General features: G+C 40.8%; 1 protein-coding gene across 1 annotated transcript in view; it reads left to right on the plus strand.

Moving 5' to 3' along the window:
* Positions 1-3,431: 3,431 nt before the first annotated feature.
* Positions 3,432-24,776, plus strand: part of LOC128502853 (probable global transcription activator SNF2L1) — a 50,086-nt gene continuing 28,741 nt past the window's right edge. Inside the window, exons 1-10 of the mRNA XM_053472799.1 lie at positions 3,432-3,673; positions 12,900-12,986; positions 18,038-18,204; positions 19,583-19,683; positions 20,126-20,226; positions 20,879-21,058; positions 21,389-21,544; positions 21,888-22,019; positions 22,924-22,992; positions 23,081-23,190. Coding sequence (XP_053328774.1) covers positions 3,599-3,673; positions 12,900-12,986; positions 18,038-18,204; positions 19,583-19,683; positions 20,126-20,226; positions 20,879-21,058; positions 21,389-21,544; positions 21,888-22,019; positions 22,924-22,992; positions 23,081-23,190 — 1,178 coding nt within the window. The 5' untranslated portion in view covers positions 3,432-3,598. The remainder of the gene's footprint in view (positions 3,674-12,899; positions 12,987-18,037; positions 18,205-19,582; positions 19,684-20,125; positions 20,227-20,878; positions 21,059-21,388; positions 21,545-21,887; positions 22,020-22,923; positions 22,993-23,080; positions 23,191-24,776) is intronic.

The following is a 24,776-nucleotide window of genomic DNA, read 5'->3' on the forward strand; positions in this document are numbered from 1 at the left end:
CAAGCGATGTACCTTACCGGTGATTTGCTGGTTGATTTGCTGACATATACATACATGCACTGCCCTTACACACACACACACACACACACATATATAATATATATATCTATATATATATCTACACATATGCCTGTCCATACATACACATTTATACACTGCCCTCACCACACACCCCTGCCTTTACACACACATGTATATGTATATGTATATATATATATATATATATATACACACACACACGTATGTGTATATATATATATATACACACACACACACACCAGTGTATATATATATATACACACCAGTGTGTGTGTGTGTGTGTATTTATATATATATATATATATAAATATATATATATATATATATATATATATATTTCTTCTCCCTTTCTCCCCATCTCTTACCTTATCTTCTGTCTTCTTTCTTCCATCCAGTTGTGGGAGCCCGATGTCTGGCACTTCAGACCTCGGCTTCCCTGCTCTCTAATCACTACGCGCCGGCTATTGATACCGGGCGCCGGGACATGACGTCATCCCTGCGCTCGGCATCAATAGCCGGCGCCTAGTGATTAGAGAGCAGGGAAGCCGAGGTCTCAAGTGCCAGACCTCGGGCTTCCCTGCTCCCTCATCACTACGCGCCGGCAATTGATGCCGGGCGCCGGGACATGACGGCATCCCTGCGCTCGGCATCAATAGCCGGCGCGTAGTGATTAGAGAGATTGGTGGCTTCGTGGGAACCTCCGGCTTGGTAAGTACCCGGCGTATAAGACGACCCCCCACTTTTAAGAAGATTTTTGGGGGTTAAAAAGTCGTCTTATACGCCGGAATATACGGTATATACCGTTGGAAAGGTGAGGCGATTACCTTTCCAACGGTATATGTTGGGGGTCTGTAGCTGCTTAGATGCCTGAGATACAGACATCTAAGCAGCATGCCCCCATACCTCTTTAACTGACAATTGTCAGTTTTCAATAAAGTTGCGCGGTGACGTCATCGCGTCATTACGCGCGACATCACCGGCCGGATCGGGTGGTCCCAGTGATGCCCTTCAATATGAGGGGCAGATCGCCGGGGTAGGTGATGATGGGGGTCCACAGACCTCCATCAAGGTAAGATAGTGCTAGCGACGGCATGGTTCCGTCGTTAGCACCTGACTGGGACTGCTAGCGACGGCACCATGCCGTCATTAGCAGTCAAGGGGTTAATGAGCCTTGGCTGCCTATGTCCCTGTCATCGGTTCACTGCTGACTACTTTTGATAGGTACTGACCACTGCAGGTCGGGAACACCCCACAAGACTCTATTGGTCGTTCATAAGGACCTTTAGCTCTTAGAGTGGGGAGACCAGTGGAGGCCGAGTTTAGGCACCAGGATTATAAAAGTCTGTATGAGCGACTATATTGGTAGCCAGCAGGGGGCTCATCTGCCATAAACCAATGAAAGACAAGTGCACTTCACAGGTTGATGGCAGAGGAGGCAACCAATAGAGTCTCTCTTAAGGACCTTTAAAACCCTGGTGCCAAAGCTGCTGCGTACCGCATAAACCCTGTATAAACCCCTTCTAAAAAAACTAAGAAAAAATTAAACACGGCGAATGTATATGAATATTTGCCCGCACCAAATACAGGAACTTGCAAATATTTGTGGAATACGAAGATATTTTTCCCCACGAAGACGAACAGGAATAGTTGGCCGGCGCTCAAGTCTACTAATAACCCTAAGCTCACCTGTGTGGAGAGCTGCGGGTTCTACTTGAGGGATTTTTTTATTATTATTTTTCAATAAATACCTGTAAAAGAACTTTAACCCCTTCAATCCCCTATAGACGTACCGGGACGTCCAAAAAACGTCCACAAAGAAACCCCTATGGACGTCCCGGTACGTCCAGCCCTTCGTGCAGCGTCAGGGACACATCCCTGCCGCTGCACGGGAGACCAGGCTGTCGTTTGACAGCCTGGACTCCCCACTGACAGCAGAAGCCGGTTTTGCCGGCTTTCTGCTGTCCGATCGCCCGTAACAGCTTCCGGCATGAAAGCCGGTAAGCTGTTACCGGTAAACTGCCCGATCGCGCGATCGCGCAGTTGCAAACGCGCGATCGGGCATTCCCTTCCGGGTTACGTCACTGCTGACGTAACCCGGAAGGTCATCGGAGGACAGGATATCCCCTGCGGGGATATCCTGCCCTCCGATGAGGCACAGAGACGCTACGATCTCTATGCAGGTCGGTGAGGACCTGCATAGAGATCACAGTGTGATCGGTGCAGGGGGATCGCGGGGAGGGGAGTGAGAAACCATCTCTCTCACTCCCCCTCCCGTCCTGTAACAGAAAAGCTTAAAAAAAAAAACGTTAGGCATTTAAAAAATAATATTAAATAAATCATTAAAATAATAATATAAATAATACTAAAAAAATTATAATGTGAGCTGTGATGTCACTGTGACATCACTGGTATGTTCAGGAGGTCCCTAGGAGGACCTCTAACCATTAATGTGTAAAAATAAAAATTTAAAAAATACAAAAAATGTAAAAAAAATTAAAATAAAAAAAATATTTAAAAAAAATATATAAAAAAAAATAATAAAAAAAATTCTTAAAAAAACCTTACATCCCATTGCCCTAGCATAACATCTAGCCAGTATAACCCTCCTGCCCCCGTTCACAACCCCCAAACCCGTTAAGCCATAGGCATAAAAATTATACAAAATTGTACACCTTATAGTATGCTCCCTGGAGCTGGCAAATTCTGGAAAATCTATATAAATTAGGTATTTCTGAAATCAGGACACCTGAACTGATAAACTTGGAGGGGATTTTCCATCACTTTACCTAATTTTGTGAGGATTCAGAGGGAAAATGTAAAAAAAAATTAGTTTATTTTTCTAATCTTCGCTAGTTTTTACTAAATTTCTCATTCTAAATTTTCAGCTAATCATCCAACTATGGTATCAAACGAAAGCTCTATCTCTCCTTGAAAAAACAATATATAGTTTACATGGGTACACTATTCACAGGAAAAGAGAATCATCGCTAAACCGACATACCCCAAAAATGGCAAAATTGCTCTGGGCTTTGAGGTACCAAAAACCCCTGGGATTGAAGGGGTTAATATGCATCACTCTTTGGGATAATATCATGGGACATTAAACTATCCCTTTAAGGAACATTAAAATGTTAGATCTTTATAGCAAGCAATTGGACAAATTATCTGTGTAAAACGCCTGTTAGGAGCCTTTACTAGCCTGGTAGCGCGGGAAACACGACCCGTCAAAGCGCCACCTGAGGGAAGATCCTCTTTACTCGCCAGCAGCTGGCCCATGACGGGCACGGAGTTCAATAACTCAATCTATACAGTATGCCGGGCGCGCCAGCTTCACCGTCTCCGTGCGCGTGCATTACCCAGCTCGTCATTCTCGAGGCGGTCGGTACCGTGTCGAGGGTGGGCGGGTTCTGTGGGACTCTTCCCCGTCTGTGTTGTGACGTTGTTTGTAATGTGTTATTTTCAGTTTAATGCAGAAACAGTTATACAAGAGTGAGTGAACGGCATTAGTATTGAATATTTGTATTATTATTATTATTAACGAGCCTTCTGTTACCGGCATATGATGGAGGGAATATCGGACGAGGAAGTGCTACCCTCCACTTCCCTGGACCAGACAGCGACAGTCGCCAAAGAGGTAAAGGCGGGAGCAGGAAGGGGAAAGGGCCCAAAACTCTCCCTGCTGTATGTGTAAGTGCTTAGTGGGGATGGCGCGCAGCCTGGCCCGTTCTCCTTAACAGTCATCAAGCACCGACCGTGCTGCGTATACAAGCAGCTTATAGGCCCTGCATGCCGTGAAAGTGTCCCTAAATACAGAAGACGACGTGGGATTGGTTTTAAGACCAGGGTTTAATATGAACACGTAAATCAAAGGCATCACCCGTTTCTATAGAAACCTATTTAATGTCATGTCATTTAAGTGTGTGTGTGTGTGTATATATATATATATATATATATATATATATATATGTGTGTGTGTGTGTGTGTGTGTGTCGGTAAATAACAAACACTAACACTTTTATGGTGCAAACTTTGAAGAGTAGTCTTATTACCATAGCAACCACTGGGGTCCTCTAATCAGCAGTGACATTCCATTGGTTGCTATAGTGAAATGGACCCTTTATTTCGCTTTTGACATGAGGTGTTGAAAAATCTATTTTATTTTACATGTGAGATAAAATGTTTGTGGCAGTTAAAAAAAAGTTAACTTTCAGAATGCCCAACATTTTTTTTGGCACTGAAATATTATACTATACATATATAAATATATATATGACCTTGGTTTTATGCATTGTGTTCACTACATATTACCGATAACTTTGACAGAGCTAAATGTTAGACAGACATGCTACTTATGGTTTACGCTCCATAAATTTCCTGCGTAAGGGCACTTTGGCCTTCATATGTATTTTAATGCATATGAAACTGAGTTACCTGGCAGTTACATCTTTTTTTGCATTCCTCATTAGTCTCTCCCCCAGCTCCCGTTCCTTGTGTTTGATCAAACATCTGCTGAGACTGCACATGAAGGTGCAACGTACTTAAGCCAGCTCCAATGCTAGCTTGTTTATGATTTACAGGGATCTAAAGAGACCCCCTGCGGAAATGTGCATACGGAATTCCCATTGATTACAGTACTAATTACATTGGCTGCTTTGAGCAGCCAAAATTGGTCAGAATTGTGTTGTACGGTGCAGTGACGAAAGTAGGTGAGTTTCTTCATAGTTTTCATGAGGGTGTTCGGGTCAGTAGACTCACACTTTAAAAGGCTACCTCAGCCATTTTTCCATGTTAGTCTGATACTCAAGTGTAGGGCTGCAACTAACGATTATTTTAATAATCGATTAGTTGGCCGATTATTTTTTCGATTAATCGATTAATCGGATAAAAAAAAACAATATGCAAATTTTTCGTTTATTTAAAAGAATTTAATGAACTGGATGTTAAAAAACAACTTAAAATTTACATTAACATTCTTATTTTGTTATGATGTAATAAAAAACAATATTTTCAAAGTACAAGAACCCAAACACAATATTTATGAAACAAAATAACCCCAAACATTCTGAAAAGAGGTGGACTATTACTGTTCAAGAAACTTTGCCCCAGCACTTTGCACTTTGCACCCAGCACTTTGCACCCAGCCCTGGCACTTTGCACCCAGCCCTGGCACTTTGCACCGAGCACTTTGCACTGTGCCCCTGCACCCAGTCTCTAACTCTGCCCTGCACCCAGCCCTGCCCCCACATTCTGCCCTGCCCCCACACTCACACTCTGCCCTGCACCCACTCTGCCCTGCACCCACACTCACACCCTGCCCTGCATCCCCACCCCCACTCTGCCCTGCACCCAGTCTCCCACTCTGCTCTGCACCCACACTCACACCCTGCATCCCCACCCCCACTCTGCCCTGCACCCAGTCTCCTGCCCTGCACCCCCCACCCCCACTCTGCCCTGCACCCCCACCCCCACTCTGCCCTGCACCCCCACCCCCACTCTGCCCTGCACCCACACTCACGAACCGCTCTGTGCGAATGGAGCCACTCGCACAGAGCGAACCGCTCTGCGAATGGAGCCACTCGCACAGAGCGAACCGCTCTGTGCGAATGGAGCCACTCGCACAGAGCGAACCGCTCTGTGCGAATGGAGCCACTCGCACAGAGCGAACCGCTCTGTGCGAATGGAGCCACTCGCACAGAGCGAACCGCTCTGTGCGAATGGAGCCACTCGCACAGAGCGAACCGCTCTGTGCGAATGGAGCCACTCGCACAGAGCGAACCGCTCTGTGCGAGTGGAGCCACTCGCACAGAGCGAACCGCTCTGTGCGAGTGGCTCCATTCGCACAGAGCGATTCGCTCTGTGCGAGTGGCTCTGTGCGATCCGTGCACATAGACATGAAGAATACTTACCTCCGGAACGCGTCACATCCGTCACGTAGCTAAAAGAAGGCGGAGACTGCAGAGCGTGTAGCAGAAGCGGGGAACGCTCGCGGAGGTAAGTAAAAGGAGCCGAGTGCTCCAACAACGAATTGATCACTCGATTAATCGATAACGGAAATCGTTATCGATGATTTCCGTTATCGATTATTATCGATTTTATCGATTCGTTGTTTCAGCTCTACTCAAGTGCATCTAACTGCATTCATTACTTCATTGTCGATGTTAGGAAATTACACGTCATTCTCATTTTCTTTTGCCCATGGAAAATACCGAAAGTAGGAGTTATACTTGAAGTCAATGGGAGGGGTGGGAGCCGAACTTTCAGCACTAGCTGTACATTGTTCATGAACATGTTCATCTACTATACCTGTGGTTGTCTGCTATTACTACAATTGATTTCAATGGACATGCAACAGAGGATGTGCAGGAACTGTACTTTAGTATGCATCCATTCTTTTATATAGACAGCCTGGGAAGAAAGAAACGAGACAGAAGTCTCATTTTGTAACTGGAATAAGTGAATAATGAATGCCCTGATTTGCATTTCCAATAAGCTAAAACGTAAAAAGAATAGACCTCTGCCATAGAGGTCTTCCTTACCCCTGATAGCTCAATTGCTCAAGGGATTAATGTGGTGTAATTACCCAAGCACTAGTCGAGACTTAGTATAGGGTGCAAAACTGAACTCAGTTTATTGAGAACAGCACGGGTATTTATACGCAAACACGATTAGATAACTATAATCCCATCAACTACCAGACAGCCTTCATACAATTCCTTATAGCCAGCAATGCCCATCTGGTAAAGAGTCATTTTGAGGTGATCCCAAGGGAGTGGCGGTAATCCCAGGGTACCAATGATGAAACCAGTGTCCAAGGATGTTATTTCCAAAGAGTGACTTGATTCGAAGTCGGAACCCTGAGCAAAAGTGCTGGGAATGCCAGTGGGAATAGTCAGTAAAGTAGCCGGGGCTGGGTAAACCCCAGTTCTAAAGATGGGTAGTAAAAACCAGGTTTACCAAATGAGCTCCATCTCCGTAACCACGCAATGGACGTCCATAGCGACTCGGCTTCAAATTTTGGCACCATTCCATGGATTTGTGGCTACGTCTCGGTCAGGCGCCCGGCAGAGAGGAAAGGGAGTCCAGCTGACACAAGGGGAAAACAGGGTCTTGGGACCCATAACCCTTGTGAGTACACTCCTTTGACTGAAGATGTAAAACACAGGGACGGGATAAAATCCACACAAACAGGGCCAGGGCACCCTCACATATCATCCAAGGCAAAGTAGAGCAGGGGGAACCGGCCAACCGGGCAGCTTCCAGACATAGCATTGGGAAAAACAGATGGGGCTGTTGCAAATACCGTATTGGCTCGGATATAGGCCGCCCCCGTATATAGGCCGCACCCTAAAAGTTTGGTGCTTTTTTAAAGAAAAAGTTTTTTTTCTTTAAAAAAGCACCAAAAAAAACATGCTGCCACTCTGTCCCCCCCCCCCGAGATATGCTGCCACTGTCCTCCCTCCCCGAGATATACTACCACTGTCCTCCTCCCACCCCGAGATATACTACCACTGTCCTCCCTCCCCGAGATATGCTGCCACTGTCCTCCCTCCCCGAGATACGCTACCACTGCCCCCCCCGATATGCTACCACTGTCCCCCCCCCCCCGAGATATGCTGCCACTGTCCTCCTCTGCCCCCCCCCTCCTCGACTTACCGGAGCAGACTCCCGGGTGTCTTGCGGGGCCGGCGAGGGACATCTGCGCAATACGCGTATGCAACTTCCGGTACCGGTACCGGAAGTTGCATACGCGTATTGCGTAGATGTCTCCCGCCGGCCCCGCAAGACACACGGGAGTCTGCTCCGGTAAGTCGGGGGTGGGCAGAGGTAAAACGCTTAGACAACCTCCCGTGCCGGCACCCCCCCCCCCGTGGGAAGTGCTGGCAGGGGAGGCTGTCTGAGCGTATCGGGGAGTAGGATGCAGGTCCCCTGCACCGCTGCGGGGGATCTGTATCCTAACCCCGCTGCCTGCCCGGCGCCCGGGACTGCATGTCCCGGGCGTCGGGCGCTAGACCCCGAATATAGGCCGCACCCCCACTTTAAAAACTTAAAGTGGGGGAAAAAAGTGCGGCCTATATTCGAGCCAATACGGTAGTCTTTCAGTTAATAATGCTACATAGTGCAGTTCCAGTTCAGACTTAACAAGGCCAAAGAGGAAAACAAAGCCCACAAAAATGTACCATATGTTCAGTGCAAATATATATATAATAAAAAATATGTTGAAAGTGTAGATTTACATCTAAGTTTGTAGGTTTACAATTTCAAGACAACTGTGCTAGTTAGCATTTATTTCTGCAGGTCTGCTGTTCCAAATAGTGTCCTAATTTCATGGGACTCTTGGTAACATTTCAGTTAAACGCACATTCGTTGATAAAATGGCCATTGGGTAAGGCACCAGGACAGGGGTGTTTTGTGTGCAGACCATTACAGCATCATCGTTAAAGGCATTAACAATATTCTGTTCTTACACATCCCTCAAAGTTGGGGGGTCATACAATGTATTCTTTCTAAATAGCATCCTTTCTATATAATGGTCAACAGGTTGCCTACATGACAGGCCATTATATGATTTTTCAATCAGCAGTGGTTAAAAGTGCTGTTCTAAAATATGACTATTAATTGCACTTTCAATTATGCTAATGGAATAAAACAGTAGATATGTTATTTTATGTTGCTTTATAAATGTTGTGTTCTGAACCCAGAAACTTTTAAGAAATGTTTCCAGTTTCTATGGCAACAATCTTTTTAGTGCGTGTTTGTATCAAATGTCAGCCCACTCTATGTTTACATGATTAAAATATCATCTCAAAGTGTTAGTCAGCAGTTTAGGTGGAATAGCCCCATTAAGAATATTCCATAGGAGCCAGATTGGCATTGATCAGGCTAAACCAATGTTAAAGAGCCCATTCCAAAGAGTGAATACTTGCATGAACAAGAGTGAACCGGGTAAATATAAGAAGCCTCAAACAAACTACGACTAGCATTATAGGGGACATTAATCTCCATAATGCGTGATGGAAACATTAAGCAGCTGGGTAAACCAGCAGTTGGGAGAGCCTAAATACCTTACAGGAAGTGTGTTTTAGACATTAGTAAAATAGCCAAGAAGGAAGGAGGCTATGCTAGATATAGTATTTACAAATGGGAAGCAATGATTTTCATCAGACAGGATTTTTTCTGCTTCTGGATGGCCCTGTTATTGAGGAGAAAAAAGGGTGATAAAACATTTTTTAGATATGTAAGTGATGAGAGAAAATGTAAACAAAGAGTAATTAGTTGGGAGTTGTATGAATGAAGATAAAGATGTAGGTGACTTCCTGGAAATTCTATTTAAGCGTGTTTTCTACTTGATTGCAAAGTAAAATTAGATAAATCAATTGCACTCGATGCGATATATTTCAAGTTATTGAAAGGGCTTCTGAGTGTTCTTGCAAAACCCCTAGCAGACTTATTTAACAAGTCATTATTGACTGGAGTAGTTCCAGAAGATTGGGAGTTGGCAATTGTATTATCACAGGGAAGACTCTGCCTACTACAGACCAATAAGTCTTATGCCAGTTAGTAGGAAATTAATGGAAAAACTGCTAAATGAAAAGATTGTTAAATATCTGGATGATCTGGAAGATCAGAAACAGCACGGTTTTACTGTTTACAATAAAGGAAATAGCATTAGATATAACTTGTCATAAAAGACTGATAAATAGTAATAAATATTAGATTAGAACAATGGTTGAGACAGTGTCAGCTGCAGTTTAGTGTTGGTAAAAAGAAAACCTTGGGATGTAAAAATCCAAAGGCAAAGTATAGTAATGGGGGTACTGAGTTGTCCGTGACTACAGAAGAGAGTGACTTAGAAGTTCAGTGGACGAAAAGGTAAGGTATATGGTCAGACCTCAACTAGAGTATTCTGAAGACCACAGTATGCACACTCCATATGCATTGTTTGAATACTTGAAAATGTCACATAGGCATATGCCTTTGTAGATATCAGCTGGTTTATATGGGGGTAAAAGATAATTTACTTATATCACACCAAAGTCAGTTTATATAAGCAACATTGTGGTTGTGCACCCATATTTATACCTCTTGTACTCTCTGCATCTTCCTAATGGTTTTACTGTTTGAAAACAATTGGAGAGGCCTGCACAATGCTGGTTTATACAAAAAAATGTTAAATACCGTATTTGCTTGATTATAAAACATGGTTTCTTCAGAGCAAATGCTCGGTACCAGGTGCGCTCGTGCAGAGGGCTGCTGGCGCGCAGATGTTACCGGGGGTGACTGTTAACCCCTTCGATGCGGGCGGATGTCCGACCGCTGGCGTCAGTCAGAAGGCGAGATCTGGGGATCTAGCTACTATCCGGCATCGTAATGCCCAACGGAGCATTGACTGAAAGAATATCAGGGAGGCAAAGTGGCATATAGGCGGTTAAAAGGAATACCACGGAGGCAGAGTGGCATATAGGGGGTTAAAAGGAATATCTGGGAGGCAGAGTGGCATATAGTGGGTTAAAGGAAATATCAGGGAGGCAGAGTGGCATATAGGGGGTCAAGAGGCAGAGTGGCATATAGGGCGGTATAAGGCATAACTGGGGGCAGGTTGGCAAATAAAAGGAAATAAAAACAAAAAATGCATGTTTCTCAATCATAGTTTTTATTAAATATGAAAAAATAGTTTACATGTGAATTCATGTTTACTGGTAAAACTTTTTTCTTATAGGGTAGTCTTATATGCAGGCTTTTTCTTTTTTCTGTGGTACAATTATTGGGACCCATTTAGTCATTACTTTGTGTTACCTCCTTTTGCTAAGATAACAGCTCTGAGTCTGCTCTTATAATGCCCGAATAGGTTGGAGAATACATGGCAAAGCATCTGAGACCATTCGCTGCATACAGGCTCTCTCCTGATCCTTCAAATTTAACCCCTTCAAGACCGGGACGTACCTGGTATGCCATGGTTACATGGTACCAGCAGACCAGGACGTCATCTCAAAAAAATGCCCCCAAGTTGCCGCAATCGTGGTTATTGCGGGGGCGCTGCTGCTGCTGTCTGCCCGGGTGTCTGAGCAGACAGCCCAGAGCCCGCCCCCTAGCCTTAGATCACTCCCACGCGATTGCGGCATTTTAGGGGTTAATACCCATTTTGTATCGGGCTCTGCTGCTGTGGTCTGCCTGGAAGCCCCCTTCTCAGGCTATCTATCCCCTCTCCCTCTATTCTCAATATCTACCCTCTCCCTAACCCCTTCTCACTATCTACTCACTATCTACCCTCTCCCTACCCCTTCTCACACTATCTACCCCCACTCACACTATCTACCCCCCCTTCTCACTATCTACCCTCCCCCTTCTCACTATCTACCCTCTCCCTACCCCCCTTCTCACTATCTACCCTCCCCCTTCTCACTATCTACCCTCCCCCTACACCCCTTTGTAGGTCACTTACCGTGCTGTCCTGTGGTTGGGGTTGCGAGGCCTCGGTCTTGCTGCTCTGCCGCGATGCGCGCAGCTTCACTGCTGAGCGCCGGCATATGATGTCATATGCCAGCGCTCAGCGTGAAGTGCTGGCACCCGAGACAGACGCCTCATGCTCCCACCACTGCAGTCGGGGCAGGGATGAGGGAGGCGGCGGCAGGGAGCAGAGGAGACAGAAGGGCACCGAGCAGTTGCTGAAAACGACCGGCAGCCCTTGGGCCCCCCTGACTTGAAGAGCTCCAGGGCCCGGTCTCAGTAGCGACCCCGGTAGTTCCATCACTGCTTGGAAGCCTCACAGGGGAGGCTGGCCGTGGATCATGTGAGGAAAGCCCTAAAAAAATGGCCGCCTCCAAACCAATCATCAAAGACAATTAGCTCTATATCTTCACAAAACTCGTCACGTGGAAAGAGTTAAAATATTGGCATTTTAAATGCCCATGGGGTCGAATTGGCCGGCTTCAAAGATGTCCCAAATTTGGGACATGGGCACAGGCTGACCAGATGTCCAAATGCAAAAACATGCATACAAAAATGGCCTTTTATCTCCCAAATAACCCAACAAACCCATGCATGGGATGTATCGCTGTACTCAGGAGATGTTACTGAGCACATATTGGGCTGTTTGACAGGGACAAATACCAGGAGCAGTAAATTCACACCTGAAGTACAATGTCTGAAAAAAAATACAAACCAATTACTACCATAAAGTTTGACAAAGGCTGATGGTAGAATTAGTGCATGGAAAGGGTTAAAATACCAGCATTTAAAATACATTGGGGTGTCTAGTTTCCAAAATATATGGTTTGATTGGGTAAATTGCATTGGCTGGCTTCAAAGATGTCCCAAATACCACAAGAAGCAGAATGACCAGATTTCGGGGAAAAAATGGTTGTGAAAACGCTAGTTGTAATCATTGCCCAATAAGTTGCAGAAAAAAACATAATAACATTGGGTATTTATAAACTCAGGACAAATAGCAGAATCTATCAGGTTTTTTCACTCGTTTTTGCAGATAAGTAAAATATTTTTCAAATAAAATGAGAAAGTCCTTTTTTTAACAAAAAATCACCATATTTTATCTTTTTTTTATAGTAATGAAATGATATTAAAAAATACAATATTTGATATATGTTGGGGCACAAAATGAGGAAAGAAAATTACAGCTAAACAGCAACACTGAAAAAGAGCCTTTGTCCCAAAGTGTACTACGAGTAAGAGACAGTCTTGTCATTAAGGGGTTAAATAAATCTCTCTGATTTCATAATACATTATGCAAGGCCAGCTATTTTCATGATATGTTAAGTTTAAAATGTAATATTGAAAAAAAAAACGTATTAAATTCCAGTTACATTTGATTAACTGCATTAATATATTTATTATATGTTCTATAGGAAAGTGATCCCCCATTCCAGCTGAAACTTCCTCCAAAAGCTTCTCGTCCTGAAAAGGAAATGGATCCAGAATACGAAGAAAAGATGGTAGGTATTCTGCTGCTGTGAAAACAGCTAAACTTGTCATGGCCTACTTTGTGTGTAAATGGTTTATGAACACAATAGCAGGAAACTACAAGTTTTACTGACAGGATGTGAAAAGGAAAGTTAGAAAGGGGAATAAGGATGTTGCCATTGCCCATTCTTTAAAAACAACTCTGTCAGTCGCTCTGTGCTCTGTCAGTCACTGTAGTAAAGCCTTTTGCTTGATAACATTGTATTTGCCTTTGAGAAAATGGCCCAAAATGATAAGATAATTGCAAAGCAGACAGTGGAATGTTTCTTTATTAAATAAAATATAACCATTATTAGTTTAAATTTATACATTAAAATAAATATGTTTTTTAACCAACATCATGCTGGGACTTTATCCCCCTCCACAGCACCTGTTAACATGTTTTTATGCGGCCAAACTTTTATTTCACTTTTTTTTTTCTTGGGGAAGTTGCTGATTGTCCTATGATCTATCTGCAGCTCTCTCTTACTTTCAGAGGAAGCCGGCACTTTTAACATTAGGCATGTGTCTTTTCTCTTTAACTGAAGTCTCTGCTGCCTAAAAGAGGTAAGATGGCAGCCTCTTTAATACTTCAGAAATGTTTGTGAAGAGGGGAGCTCAGAGTGCCACTCTAACTCATTTAAGCCAACTATGTATCTTGCCCTTAAAGGGTGCTACTAACCTCATACACGATAATTGCTGCAAATAAAATCCAACCCGTTGGTATATTGACAATGCCAGGGTCACATATAACTTTCACCAACACATGTCCCATATAGGTAGTAATCTCTTCGTTGTGCATTGTACTGCACCATTAGAAATATTCAACTTTCTCAGTTTGTCGCAGGGAGTTTTTTTTTGCCGCGCTGCACTTGTCCTCAGATTGCTTCACAAAGCTCATCTGACATGATAGCAAAAGGTATTTCAAGTTATCTCCTTCCAAGGCACCGGAGCACTGGTAGAAGCACTGGTGGATCTATACTGATAGAATTAATATTAGGTTTTTATAGTTAAAGTATAAACACAGTTCACGTGTATACTAGGATGTTATCATTTGAATAGGATACAATGTGTTGGAAACATACAAGCAAATGGTGTATGAAGGTGATATTCAGAAAAATGGCAATTTAACTAAAACATTTAACAAAGTGATTTGTCTCAGTGTTACTTAATATTTAGGAATACATATTTATCAGTTGGTCACAAGAATCTAAATCAAATACTTGTGACCTCAAATTGCCTTCAAAACAGCCTCAGTTCTTCTAGGAAGACTTACACAGTTTTTAAGAAACTCAGCAGGTAGGTAAGGTTCCATCTTGGAAAACTAATGATAGTTCTGTGGATTTTTTTCACATCAGTTGCTTCTCTCTCCATGTAATCCCTGACAGACTAACCTTAAGGACTATTTAAAGATGGTTCTTAAGGACTTTGGCTGTATGTTTGGGGTCATTGCCATGCTGCAGAATAAATTTGGGTCCAGTCGGATGCCTTTTACTGCCTTTAATTCTGACTCCATCTCCAACTCCATTTTGCAGAAATGCAGCCCCAAACTTGCAAGGAACCTCCATCATGCTTCACTGTTACCTGCAAATACTCATTCTTGTACGGCTCTCCAGCCCTCCTTCGAACAAACTGCCTTCTGCTCTTGCCAGATATTATATATTTTGACTCATCAGTCAAGAGCAACTGCTGCCCTTTTTCTGCACCACAGTTCCTGTGTTTTTGTGAATAGTTGAGTTGCTTGGCCTGGTTTCCACGTTGGAGGTATAGCTTTTTGGCTGCAAGTCTTTCATGAAGACCACTTCTGACCAGACGTTTCAAGACAGTAGATGGGTGTACCAGGGCCCTTCTGTTATCTAGCAACGCTGAGCTGATGGCCCTGCTGGACATCTTCCATTTGCAAAGGGAAGTAAGCATGATGTGACTTTCAAGTTTCCTTGGCCATCCACGGTGTCTACGGTCCTCAAAACCGCTGTGCTTAGTCTTGCCATGGTGTATGACTTTTGACATTAAACTCTTCAGCAACCTCACCTTGTTAGTGAGTTTGGCTGTTCTTCACCCGGTTATTTTCCTCCTACACAGTTGTTTCTGTTTCAGTTAATGATTGTGTTTCAACCTACATATTAAATTGATGATCATCAGCACCTGTTTGGTACAATTGTTTAATAATATACCTAACTATATGCCCACAAAGTCCCTGACTTTGTGCAGGTTTACCTAGAATTGATGCTGTTTTGAAGGCAAAGGGAGGTCGCATTGAATATTAATTTGATTTAGATTTTTGTTCTGTTCACTCACTATGGATTTTGTTAAGTGATAAAAATAAACTATTAGCATGTATATTTTTTGAAGCATACTTTACAGTATATTTTTACACCTGCCTAGAACATTTCCATGGTAATGTATAACTTTTTGTATATCATATCAGCTATGCATAGTCCTATTACATAATTCTGTAGTAAAGATCAAAATTTGTGTTATTTTCTTAATAAAAAGTTGAATTTAATTATTGTATTGGTCTGTGTATGTGTTACTGGTATTTTGGTGCCATCTTGTGGTGTAAGTACAGGTTTATTTTACAGTTAAAAGTAAGTGTGTTTATGGGCATGAAAAAATGTTAAATTTTTATTGTAAATACCACCCCCTTAAGGACAATGGGTGGTCCCTAAACCCATTGAAAACAATGCATTTTGATCCTGCACATGTACTGGCTTTGTCATTAAGGGGTTAAAAGTAGCTTTTCACATGAAGTCCATCTAGGTGACAGTAAACAGTATATCACTGGGTAGACAAACATAAGAATCATCTGAAGAGTAGACCTTTGATGTTATATTTTTTTCTATATTGGCCCAATAAAAGTATCAACTTAGTTTATTATGTGTAAGGGCTGCAGACGAGGAGTCCGGTATGCAGCATATACCCAGTACAGGAGGTGTAGGCAGGGTCTGGTTCACTAACGTAGCCAGGGTCAGGGTCACTGGAGGCAGCATAGAAAAAGGATAATCCGGGGTTAGCAACAGGAATCAAATATCAGGGTAAGGAAGAGCTCTATTAGGTACAATAACTGAGCACTGAGTAGTACTCGGTGCTGGTTTTTAAACCTGCCACCAGGGGGAGCCCCACCCCTGTGGGTGACATCATCGCAATGCGGCCAGAGAATGAAGAGAGAGCGGTAGCAGCATCGTTGGACCCGGTACCCGTAGCAAGTGGGTTCTCAGGTGAGTCAATCCGTTAGGGTCTCGGCTGGGGATCCTGACATTTTGACACCTTTTCAGAATTTTATTTTAACAAATGAATTCATTTGTAATGTGTTTTTCTGGAGTTTTCAGAATGTTATTCCTGAAACCCTACATTTGAGATCTATTAAAACAGATTTAATCTGGTAGCATAGAACATACACTATATTGACAAAAGTATTGGGACACACCTCTTAATTATTGAATCAATCAGACCCATTGCCCCTGGTGTATAAAATCAAGCACCTAGCCTTGTACTTTGCATTTACAAACATTTGTGAAAAAATGGGTCGTTCTGAAGAGCTCAGTTCCTACTGAAAGTGGAATGGTTTAGGAACAGCAGCAACTCAGCCATGAAGCATAAGACCACGTAAAGTCACAGAGCTGGGTCACTGAGTGCTAATGCGCATGGTGAATAAAAGTCACCAAGGCAAATGCATTAATATCAGTGCCAACTGTGAAGTATGGTGGAGGAGGGATAATGGCATGAGGTTGTTTTTAGGGTTTGAGCCCTTTACTTACAGTGAAGGCAAATCGTTATGCTTCAGCATACCACAACATTTTGGACAATACTATGCTTCTGACTTTATGGGAACAGTTTAGGGAAGACCCTTTTTTATTCCAGCATGACTGTGCCCCAGTGCACAAAGCAAACTCCATAAAGACATGGTTGGATGAGTTTGGTGTGGAAGAACTTGACTGGCTGCACAGAGCCCTGATATCAACCCCATCGAACACCTTTTGGCTGAACTAGAATGGAGATTTTGAGCCAGGCCTTCTCCTCCAACATCAGTGCCTGACCTCACAAATGCCCCACTGGATGATTGGGCAAATAATTCCAAAGAAATACTCCAAAGTCTTGTGATAAGTCTTCCATAAACAGTGGAAGCTGTTATACCCACAAGGGGGGGGCCGACTACATTGGTTGTTTATTTATTTAGAATTCAATGTCATAAAAGTCTCTCTCTGTGAAACGGTCAGGTGTCACAATACCTTTGTCTATATAATGTAACTAAGTCCCCATATTTCCAGTTATGTTGGAGAATTTAATTTCTCCAAGCAATGGAGAAATGAACATATTTTTGATTAGAAATAAGTTATTCAAATGTTTTGTTTTTTCAAAGAATACTTGATACAAGAAAAAGTGATTTATGGGATATACAACTTCTGTATTGTATTTGCTTGGTTATATGAGGACCCTGTTTCAGAAAACCCCTCAAAATTTGGATCTTAATGAAAGAAAAAAAAAAGTATTTTGGAAAAAAAATCAAAACCACTGTTTTTGCTTTCCTTGTTCTCACACTCTCACTCACAGTCTCATTCACTCTCTCACGCTCTCTGTCAGTGTCTCCCTACCTTTTCTGCTACCTGTTCTTTTGTCTTCATTCTTCGTCTGCTGCTCCCTGGTATCAGCTCCATTATCCAGGACTTCTCCAAACGGGCGAAGCCTCCACACACTCTCTCTCCCCTGATTAGAGGAACAAGGAACAGGTGTTTCTGCACCCCTCTTTCTGCGTGAATCTGAATTTAAATTTTGCTGGGGGAAAAAAATCCTTGTCTATTGAGCAAATGTAGTAAATCTCCATAAAAAGTTGTGAAAAAATGTGGCTAATAATTCTGCGTAGAGGCAAACGTATACAAATTTTACATACAGCTAACATTTTGGGTAAAACCAGGTGAACATAAGAAATATTTCCTGCCTCAGTTATAGTTAATTCTCTTTATCCCAAGGCTTGTGGATCTTACAAATGGTAAAACAAAATTTATTTTTTCATACTGTGCCGATCCTCTTTTATTCTGTTTTATAGAAAACGGATTGCTCGAAAAGATTTGAATTTCTCCTTAAGCAGACAGAATTGTTTGCACATTTCATTCAACCTGCGGCACAGAAATCTCCGACATCTCCTCTAAAAGTGAAACTAGGACGTCCAAGAGTGAAGAAAGACGAAAAGCAGACTTTATTATCAGTTGGAGAGTATGTAATGTTGTTCATACACTTCTGAATATATGACACATATACAATTTCTTATTTGACTTTTGTTTCAAAGATTGTTTGCCGTGCCTGTGTTTTTATTATTTGCAAAGTCTATCATGCTTAGTAAGTATTTGGTGTGGCCTCCTTTTTTAGCAGAAAAATAGTACAGCCTGGTAGGTATTATTGATAAAATTCTAATTAAGGAATATATACAAATGAAACAATTTGAAACAAGTGTGCACTGAAGCCCAATGTAGAATTGTTTCTATATTTGATGGAGAGGCTGAGGTGAAACAAATTGCTCAGGAGGAGTTACAGCGATTACTTGATCCCGAATCTTCTGGGGCTGCAACCCCGTTCCCTCTCTGACCAATACGCCTGTGCGGGGTTGGATCTTCTCCAAAGAAGGGAACCACCAAAGTCCTCAAGGGGGTGTAGGAACCGGATGGAAGAACCTACTTACCCAACCAAAATAAAAAAACAAGTCTTCAGGGAATATACTACTACAAAGATGATAAAAAACAATAGATGTTCAAGCATCTTTTAATATGCTGTAATTCTACTTAGGTATATTACAAGAAGCAAGGGTATTTAATATTTAAAGTTGTATTTGCAGGGTTCTGTGAATTATAGGTTATATTAAATGCAATCCTTAAATGAGCCCTAACATTTTTCCAGAGAAATATTTACGCTTTTTAAACTTTGTATCTGCTCACAGGCCACTACTGACCATTTTTACAATAAACGCTTAATATTTTAATACTATCAAATATTTATTTGGTACTCTGTGTCATGAATATATGTTTCTTCCTTAAAAATAAAATACTCTTAGGTTAACATAGGCATATATAAGCATAAGATGTACACAAAAACAAGGTAAATCATTATTTACCTACGGTTACAAGTTCTCCTTTATTTGCAAATGCATGCCCTTTTAGACACAGCCTTGTAAACACAACATAGAGTTATATAACAAGCAGAGCCTTTCACATATAGACTGTTTTAATCTTTTTTTTTAGATCGCTTTAATGCAAGAAAGAGTAGCTCTAGCTCATACAGTGGGAATTTTGAACATATAGCCAACCCTTTTTTATGGTTATGGCAGATTAAAAGGCACAAAACCCCCTCCACTGCACTGTACAAATAAAATGCACGTATGTCATTATGAAATGTTGTTTTATATAGCGCCTTCATATTCTGCAGCGCATGCAATGGGAATGTTCAATTTTCCCTTGAAATTGAAACACTACTGAAATATGAACCACTGGAAATGTACACCCTTTAACGATATAGTTTACAAACACAGTTCATAAAACATGACCTCGTTGAAAAAATAATATAAAGCCAAAATTTTTCTTTTTCTTTTTTTTTACTAAAGTTATCGACATAGACGCACTGAACAAGAAGAAGATGAAGAATTGCTATCTGAAAGTCGGAAAACCTCCAATGTCTGCGTGCGATTTGAGGAGTCACCTTCTTGTACGTCATAATATTATATTATAACATTAAAAACCTACTTATTTTCCCTTGTATTTTATATCTAAAGGCACATTTTATTCTGTGATATATATATATATATATATATATATATATATATATATATATATATATATATATATATATATATATATATATTGTAGTTCCAGTGGGGTGTTCCTGTTAGCCAGATTTAAGAAAACTGGTGTTTAGACTTAAAGTTTCACTTGAAATAGGAATATGTTTGTAAATATATATTGATAGTTTGCAAAATAGTTTGATTCACAGTTGATACACAGGAAAGGGTACTCCCATTCAATAACACTATATGATGGCACAAAATGTCAGTTTTTTTTTACATGCAATGCTCTAAATTATTATTTGATTTGATATCCATTCTTGAAATGCTACTATCACCTATTTGGATGTTTAATCATTTCTGCAGATGTTAAGAGAGGGACACTGAGAGACTACCAGATCAGAGGGCTCAACTGGATGATCTCTTTGTATGAGAATGGTATCAATGGCATATTGGCAGATGAAATGGTAAATAGCAGAGCATATCATTTCTTGATATTGAAATAATTATTTTTGCATATGTTTTTGTACTGAATTTAATTTACTGAATCTGAATTTACATAATGCATGTAAATAGTACTTTACAGATACCTCCACCAATAGTAACATAGTCAGAGTCCAAACTCAAGTCAGTTTGCCTCATGTTCTAGTCCTACAGATTTATACTCAACTTGGATATCCGGCTGTCAAACCTCAACAATGATATCATATTTTTATGATGTGAACTTTTTTATTTAAACCTTAAACAATTAATGTCGTGTGAGCCATGATTTTCAGTGTATCACAATGAAATATTCAGTCCAATTAGTGATTACATTCATGCTGAACAATAACTAAAATGAAATGTTTGTTCCATGTGAAAAAAGGGGTTAAAAGCAGGTGTGAGGGGGGTAAAATACCACTGCCTTTTAGTGAGTTGCACTGTGACACAGATCCCTCATGGGAAAGCTATGTGTAAGTCTTCTTTGGACCTTTTTTAAACCATACAAATACCAGTGTTTTTATTTAATTGAAATGTGCTATTGAAAATTTGAAGAACTTAGTTTGAAATATGAGTTTTATACAGGTCAACGTGTTTTTAATAGTAGTTTTATTGTCGGATATGTTTTGTATATGTCAGGGTCTTGGAAAGACACTGCAAACAATTGCGTTATTGGGATACCTTAAGCACTACAGGAACATTCCAGGTCCTCATATGGTTTTGGTGCCTAAATCTACATTACACAATTGGATGAATGAATTTAAACGTTGGGTCCCCTCTCTCCGTGCAGTCTGCCTTATTGGGGACAAAAATGCTCGGGTAGGTAAACACAATTGTGAACAGCAACAGTTACAGTTCAAAAAACTTTATGGAAGCAATGAACATTTATGCTAATATTAATACAATTAATTGGATCTTTATATTTAAATAGTGACATTGAGTTTGTACTTAAAAATAATCAGCATTAAGCAATCTACTTTATAGCCCAATTTAAAATCTAAATCTAGTATGACCTGTACTCTACACTATTATTGACAGCGTCGTTATAATTATTATCGATTACCATTTATAATCAAATACACTGTGAAATAGAGGTTCTTGTGATGTTATACACATAAGTTCCCATTGCTCTTTCTCTGTGTCGTAAAGGCTGCTTTTATACGTGATGTCATGGTGCCAGGAGAGTGGGACGTTTGTGTTACATCCTATGAAATGGTCATAAAAGAAAAGTCTGTGTTCAAGAAGTTCAACTGGAGATACCTTGTCATTGATGAAGCACACAGAATCAAAAATGAGAAATCCAAGGTAATGTGTATTAATACCCTTTAGTAATTAATAATGTTTTGTGGTATATGCACTTAGTCATAGGGATTGACTGGTGGCCTCATAGCAGTTACTAGTATCTCTGTGCTTAGCCTTTTAGTCACTTGGGATGAAGAGCAAAAAGGGTCCTGGGCCACCAGGATGAGATGTTTGGTGAAGAAAAGAAAGGAATGGACAGTGCCTATATTTAGCTCGATAATATTAGGAACTTAGCCTCTTGCAAAAGTATTTTAATAAACGTACATATGCAATGCATCTCTATAACCTCTCTCAATAAAATGCTGATCAAAAACTAAAGAATGTTTTCGTTATTTTTTTACATTAGCTATCTGAAATAGTTAGGGAGTTTAAGACCACAAATCGTCTACTGTTGACTGGTACTCCGCTGCAAAATAACCTTCATGAGTTGTGGGCATTGCTGAACTTCCTTCTACCTGATGTATTTAATTCTTCAGAAGTAAGTATATTGACACAAAACGTGCTTCTGCTCTTGGGCGTTTTATTTAAATTAAAAGACTGTAGAAGGCGTGCACTCATCTCTATGGTGGAAGAAAAAAACATATGGAGGGAGCTTGGCTCAGGTCCATAGTGTTTAAAGCTGACCCAGATGCTTGGTGTCCTTATGTATTGAAAGTGTATGTTACATGTGTACATCAAGAACTGCTAATATAATGGACAAGTCAGTCCCAATGTCTAAGGTTTAGCTCTTTCAGGTTAAGCTTGCTTGTTGTGTGAGTTCCTGAATGGGGTTATGTGTTACATTATTTCTGGTTCCAGTGCTTCATAACTAATTTTTAAGCTACTCCTAGCTCCCCCGTTTAATTGCTCTTTAGTATCGTACACTATCTAGTGCACAGAAAGAAAGGTCTTAGCTGCAGCACAAACACGGTGGCTCATTCCTTATTTATAGTGGGGAAGACTTTCATGGCAGCTTCTCTGTGTCACTCCTGCAAAAACAAAACAAATCAGATCATGAGTAACCTTTCTGAGTCGGCTATGAAGAGTTTAAATAAAAACAATATAAAATAAAGGTAAGGATTTATTGGTATTTCCTGAACAAGGACATGATGTCTCTAAGTTTGCTATACATCCACATTGCTACATTAAAAGCCTGTAGGTGCAAAACATCAGTGATTAAATGTGCCCCTTTCGCAACTTCATAAATGGACATTAAACATTACTTAGAACTGAAATTAATTCACATTCCTTATGAAATAACATCTGTAGGGATGTGTTGCGATCTGAACCAACCTTGCAGTGTTCTGGAGGCAACATCAAAAGCTAAACCATTAGCAGTAATTAGCCTTCATGTAACCTTGCAAATTTCACGTTAATAAATGCTGAATGTGCTATTTCTGCAGGATTTTGACTCTTGGTTTGATACTAACAATTGTCTTGGTGATCAAAAGCTGGTTGAAAGACTTCACGCCGTAAGTAATATTTTATTTGAGTAGAACTTTTATTTAGGTGTTTTATGTTTTAATCATGCAGTCATCATTTCTCAATCTATTTTTCCAGGTTTTAAAGCCATTTCTATTGCGGCGCATAAAAGCTGAAGTGGAAAAGAGCCTTCCTCCTAAAAAGGAAGTTAAAATATATCTAGGCCTCAGCAAAATGCAAAGAGAATGGTGAGAACTTTCAAATACCCATTTTATATATATATATATATATATATATATATATATATATACAGTTGCAATCAAAATTATTCAACCCCCATTGCAAATCAGGTTTATTCACAGGTTTTACATTTACAGACTTCCAGTTGTTTGCAATGGTTTGGGGAAACCACTTGAAGCATTTGTTGTGTTGCGCTATTTCAGTTGCTTTCTGTTTGATATGTTCATTGCAAACAACTGAAAGTCTGTACATTTTGACAATAAACCTGATTTGGAATGAGGGTAGAATTATTTTGATTGCAACGGTGTGTATACATATACACACACACTATATGGACAAAAGTATTGACCATTACACAAACAAGGAATTTTATGACATTGCATACTAAATACATAGACATTAATATGTCTATGTATTTAGAATGCAATCCTCTTTGCAGCTATAACAGCTTCTACTCTTCTGGATTTTCCACAAGATTTTGAAGTGTTTCTGTGGAAATTTTAGCCCATTCATCCAGTAGAGCATTTGTGAGGTCAGACATTGATGTTGGACAAGAAGGTCTTGCTCACAATCTCAGTTCCAGTATATTACGAAGGTGTTCATTGGGGTTGAGGTGAGTGCCCTCTAAGGGCCAGTCAAGTTCTTCCACTTCTAACTCTTCTAACTCTTTGTGGACCATGCTTTCTGCACTGGGGCACAGTCATGCTGGAATAAAAAAAGGACCTTCCCCAAATATTTCCCACAAGGTTGGAAGCATAGCATTATCCAAACTGTTATACTTAAGCATCAGGATTTCCCTTCACTAGAAGTAAGTGGCCTAGCGCAACTCCTGAATAACAGCCCCATACCATTATCCCTCCTCTACAAAACTTTACTGTTGGCACAATGCAGTCAGGCAGGAAATGTCCTCCTGGCATCTGCCAAACCTAAACTCACTGCTCCAGAGTCGAGTGGCGGCGTGCTTTACACCACTAGATCCAACACTTGACATTGTACTTGGAAATGTGAGGCTTGCATGCAGCTGCTCGGCCATGGAAACCCATTCCATGAAGCGGCTGCTGCACAGTTTTTGTGCTGATATTAATGCCAGTGGAAGTTTGGAACTCTTTAGCTATGGAATGAGCGAGCGTTGGTGACATTTACACGCCATGCGCTCTGTGACTTTACGTGGCCTTGCTGCTGTTCCTAAATACTTCAAGCTTCCAATAATATCACTTACAGATGACCGTGGAATATCAGGCAGGAATAACATTTTACAAACTGACTTATTGACTTATCACAGTAGCACGCTTGAATTCACTGAGATCTTCAGAACAACCAATTTTTTCCCACAAATGTTTGTAAATGCAGACTGCATGGCTTATTTAATATTATTTGTTACATTTATATTTATTATATTAATTATATAAGTTGTTATGCTAAATCATAGTCTGATTTTTTTGTATTGCAAAATATACTAAAACCTGGCGGCAAGACAAGTCTAAGGTTAGATTTGATAGTATGAAAAAAGGGTAAAATAATGTGAACACACACCTTTTATTTAAGTTGTTTCAATTTAATGAATCATTATTATTAAATGTTAATGCTTTATGAA

The sequence above is a fragment of the Spea bombifrons genome, chromosome 8, assembly GCF_027358695.1.
Source record: "Spea bombifrons isolate aSpeBom1 chromosome 8, aSpeBom1.2.pri, whole genome shotgun sequence".
Lineage (NCBI taxonomy): Eukaryota > Metazoa > Chordata > Amphibia > Anura > Pelobatidae > Spea > Spea bombifrons.